The sequence below is a fragment of the Nerophis ophidion genome, linkage group LG12 (genome assembly GCF_033978795.1).
Source record: "Nerophis ophidion isolate RoL-2023_Sa linkage group LG12, RoL_Noph_v1.0, whole genome shotgun sequence".
NCBI lineage: Eukaryota > Metazoa > Chordata > Actinopteri > Syngnathiformes > Syngnathidae > Nerophis > Nerophis ophidion.
In genome coordinates, this window is record NC_084622.1 from 55697908 (window position 1) to 55702205 (window position 4298).

Sequence of the window (4298 nt, forward strand, 5' to 3'; positions counted from 1 at the left end):
TCCTTTGAACGCAGATTTCTTGCCGGTACATATGGTACAATACAACCCGCGAGATAGGCTGTAGCTAGACCGTGTAGTATTTTATACGTAAGTAGTAAAACCTTAAAGTCACATCTTAAGTGCACAGGAAGCCAGTGCAGGTGAGCCAGTACAGGCGTAATGTGATCAAACTTTCTTGTTCTTGTCAAAAGTCTAGCAGCCGCATTTTGTACCAACTGTAATCTTTTAATGCTAGACATGGGGAGACCCGAAAATAATACGTTACAGTAATCGAGGCGAGACGTAACAAATGCATGGATAATGATCTCAGTTTCTTTAGTGGACAGAATGGAGCGAATTTTAGCGATATTACGGAGATGAAAGAAGGCCGTTTTAGTAACGCTTTTAATGTGTGACTCAAAGGAGAGAGTTTGGTCGCAGATAATACCCAGATTCTTTACAGAGTCGCCTTGTTCAATTGTTTGGTTGTCAAATGTTAAAGTTGTATTATTTAATAGAGGTCGGTGTCTAGCAGGACCGATAATCAGCATTTCCGTTTTTTTGGGCGCTGAGTTGCGAAAAGTTAGCAGACATCCGTTGTCTAATTAATGTGTTGGATCCGCTTTGGACTTGACTCTCGCGGTTGTGTTGGATCCATTATGGATTGAACTTTCACAGTATCATGTTAGACCCGCTCGACATCCATTGCTTTCGTCCTCTCCAAGGTTCTCATAGTCATCATTGTCACCGACATCCCACTGGGTGTGAGTTTTCCTTGCCCTTATGTGGGCCTACCGAGGATGTCGTAGTGGTTTGTGTTGTGGTTTGTGCAGCCCTTTGAGACACTAGTGATTTAGGGCTATATAAGTAAACATTGATTGATTGATTGATTAAGACACGCCTCCAGCTGATTACAATCTGGCGTGTTGGTCAGCTTTAAAGCAACTAAAGTAGAATGCAATATATATATATATATATATATATATATATATATATATATATATATGTTATAAATTCTAAAGCTATGGGCTCACACAAGTTCTGTAAATATTCCAAATTTGGAGCACAACATCATAGTTTTCACAGCTTTTTGGATAGAGGTCAAAAGCATTTTAAAGTGAAGTTCTAATTCCTTTTTCAAGCACTCTCGGGCATATAGCATTTCTTTGGAGGTGGGAGGAAGCAAGAGTTAAATATTTTAACATAAATTTATAATAATAAAAATTATGAATGTGAGTGTGAATGTTGTCTGTCTATCTGTGTTGGCCCTGCGATGAGGTGGCGACTTGTCCAGGGTGTACCCCGCCTTCCGCCCGATTGTAGCTGAGATAGGCGCCAGCGCCCCCCGCGACCTCACAAGGGAATAAGCGGTAGAAAATGGATGGATTATTCAAAATGATAATAACAGCAGAAGCAGTAGTTGAACTCGTAAAGCTGCATTTACAAGAATTTGCCTTACCAGATTTGGCCTTTCGGTGGTGCTGTGGCGTATTCGAATTTTAACCGCAGAAGAAGAAATTGATTTTTAGCGTCACTTCCGCTGACCACTGCTGAAGGTAAAGTGTCATAACAGTATTTATCTCGTATTTTTAGCCTTTCTAACACTAATTATCCACAACTCCTCTTCACGGAATTATGGAATTGCTATTTTATTTTTTTTACGACGGCGCTTTAATTCAGTTCGCTGTTAAGCAAAAAACAAAATGTACCGGGTTATTTTTTTCCGCTCTGTCTCCCGTGTCAGTAAATTCTGTGATGGAATGTGAATAATGGAGGTTTGAAGCTGCACATCCGCCCTCATGGAACATTTGATAAAACATTTTCCAGTGACAGCATGCAATGGAAATATGATGAGGGAGACCAACCTAAACATCTTAAAAGGCCTACTGAAATGAGATTTTCTTATTTAAACGGGGATAGCAGGTCCATTCTATGTGTCATACTTGATTATTGACGATATTGCCATATTTTTGCTGAAAGGATTTAGTAGAGAACATCAACGATAAAGTTCGCAACATTTGATTGCTAATAAAAAACCCTCGCCTCTACCGCAAGTAGCAGACGATGTGCGCGTGACATCACGGGTTGTAGGGCTCCTCACATCCTCACATTTTTTATAATCATAGCCACACCAGCAGAAAGTGCAATTCGGACTAAGAAAGTGACGAGTTTCACATTAATTTGAGCGAGGATGAAAGATTTGTGGATGAGGAAAGTTAGAGTGAAGCACTCTAAAAATAAAAGTAAAGGCGACGGTTCCAGGCGATGGCGGTGTGAGCGATTCAAATGTTATTAGACACAATTTCCCCAATGGGATGCTTAGGTACCAATGTAATGTACAGTAATTACTGGATTTGTTGTAAAATTATCTCTGAATAGTTGGTAGATTATATTCCCTCACTACAATGTATTTTTCTTCACATAGGTGATCCGAGTGAGCGCCTTACTTTTATCAATGTTGCGCCTCGCCACGGCAATGCTGTGCCTTCAGTGCCGCCATGTGACACCTTCACCTTTGAACCTCAGACCGTGTGTAACACTCACCTCAGCAGAAAACCAGCAGACCGTCAAGGCTCTCTATGATCTCTCTGTTGACATCCAAAAGGTCCGCAAGCTGAAAGGCTGGGTCTTGCGTCAGAGTCCGGCTTACACAGTGGAGGTTGCGGACCTGTTGAAGGCCATTGGAGCTTCGGAGCCCATTATCTCCCGGATCTTAACTGTTTACCCTGAAGCTGTGCTTTGCAATCCAGCACAAACACTGGCACAGAAGGATCTGTGGATGACAGTGTGCCCCAACCAGAAAGAACTGGTTGGTATTATAGAGAAATTCCCAGCCTCCTTCTTCACATCCTCAAGCCACCATGGCAACCAGCGTAACAACATTACTTACTTCCAAAACTTAAACCTCAATAAGCGAATCATCACCAAGCTAATGGCCAGCGCCCCGCAGAGTTTCATTCGTCCAGTAGAGCAGAACGAGGACATGGTGTGCACCCTCCAGCAAACCTACCAGGAACTCGGAGGAGAAGAGGCCAACATGAAGATTTGGCTTCAAAAGCTGCTGACCCAGAACCCTTTTGTACTCCTCAAACCACCTGAAGTGCTGAGGCACAACATGTTGTTCCTCCGAGACAAAGGCTTCACTACTGCACAGCTCCTGTTCCTCCTCTCCAAACTGAAAGGCTTTGTTACTGATCTAAACCCAGACAGCATGAGCCACACCCTGGCGTACTCCCAGGACACCCTGGGGTGCTCCGAGGCAGAACTGCGAGACATCATTCTCAAATGTCCCGCATTACTTTACTACCCAGAAGATATTCTGGCTGAACGCTTCCAGGGACTTTGTAACGCCGGGATCAGCATGTATCAAATCACACAAACCCCAACCGTATTGGAACTGACAACACAAATCGTCAATTATCGCATCCAGAGGCTGAAGTTACATGGTTATGATGTCCGGACAGCTAGTTTGGGCGTCCTTAATGGCACCAAGAAGGACTTTGAAACAAGCTATGCGAAATTACAGCTTCGCCGAGAGAGACCTATTTTTAATCCTGTTGCGCCTTTGAAAGGAGATGACTGATATCAATTCACCAGCCTCTTGATTAGGTACCATCTACTAGGAGTGAATGTAAGTGATGAACCGTAAGTTCAGCCTTTGTATGAATAATTTGCCAAGTATTGAGTAATTCAACATCTTTTGTTTCTTAAAAATTGATGTCTTTATAGGGGAACTGCACTTTTTTGGGGAATTTTGCCTATTCACAATCACTATGACGGACGTAACGACGGATGCATTTTGTAATGTATTTTAACTCTATACATAACTAAATAAACATAGACAAAAGTCTTCCTACAACGGAGCCAATGGGAGGTCCTCTATTCCGCCCATAAAACACAATAGAAAACATTAAAGGGGAACATTATCACAATTTCAAAAGGGTTAAAAACAATAAAAATCAGTTCCCAGTGGCTTGTTGTATTTTTTGAATTTTTTTTCCAAATTTTACCGGTCTCGGAATTTCCCTAAATAAAGCTTTCAAGTGCCTTATTTTCGGCTCTCTGCGAAGACACTGGCCATTTCCCTGTGACGTCACACAGTGTTGCCAATATAAACAATGGGAATACTACAGCAAGATATAGCGACATTAGCTCGGATTCAAACTCAGATTTCAGCGACTTAAGCGATTCAACAGATCACACATGTATTGAAACAGATGGTTGGAGTATGAAAATATTGAAGAAGAAACTGAAGCTATTGAGCGAATAGCTATTGACGCTATTCATAGCCACAGCATGGCCGAATAGTTGCGTTAGCA

General features: G+C 42.0%; 1 protein-coding gene across 1 annotated transcript; it reads left to right on the forward strand.

The window, feature by feature from the left end:
• Positions 1 to 1473: 1473 nt before the first annotated feature.
• mterf2 (mitochondrial transcription termination factor 2) lies at positions 1474 to 3951 on the forward strand. The gene is made up of 2 exons (XM_061917817.1): positions 1474 to 1535; positions 2405 to 3951. The coding sequence occupies exon 2, from the start codon at positions 2435 to 2437 to the stop codon at positions 3560 to 3562; it is 1128 nt and encodes a 375-aa protein (XP_061773801.1). The 5' UTR covers positions 1474 to 1535; positions 2405 to 2434; the 3' UTR covers positions 3563 to 3951.
• Positions 3952 to 4298: the final 347 nt, after the last annotated feature.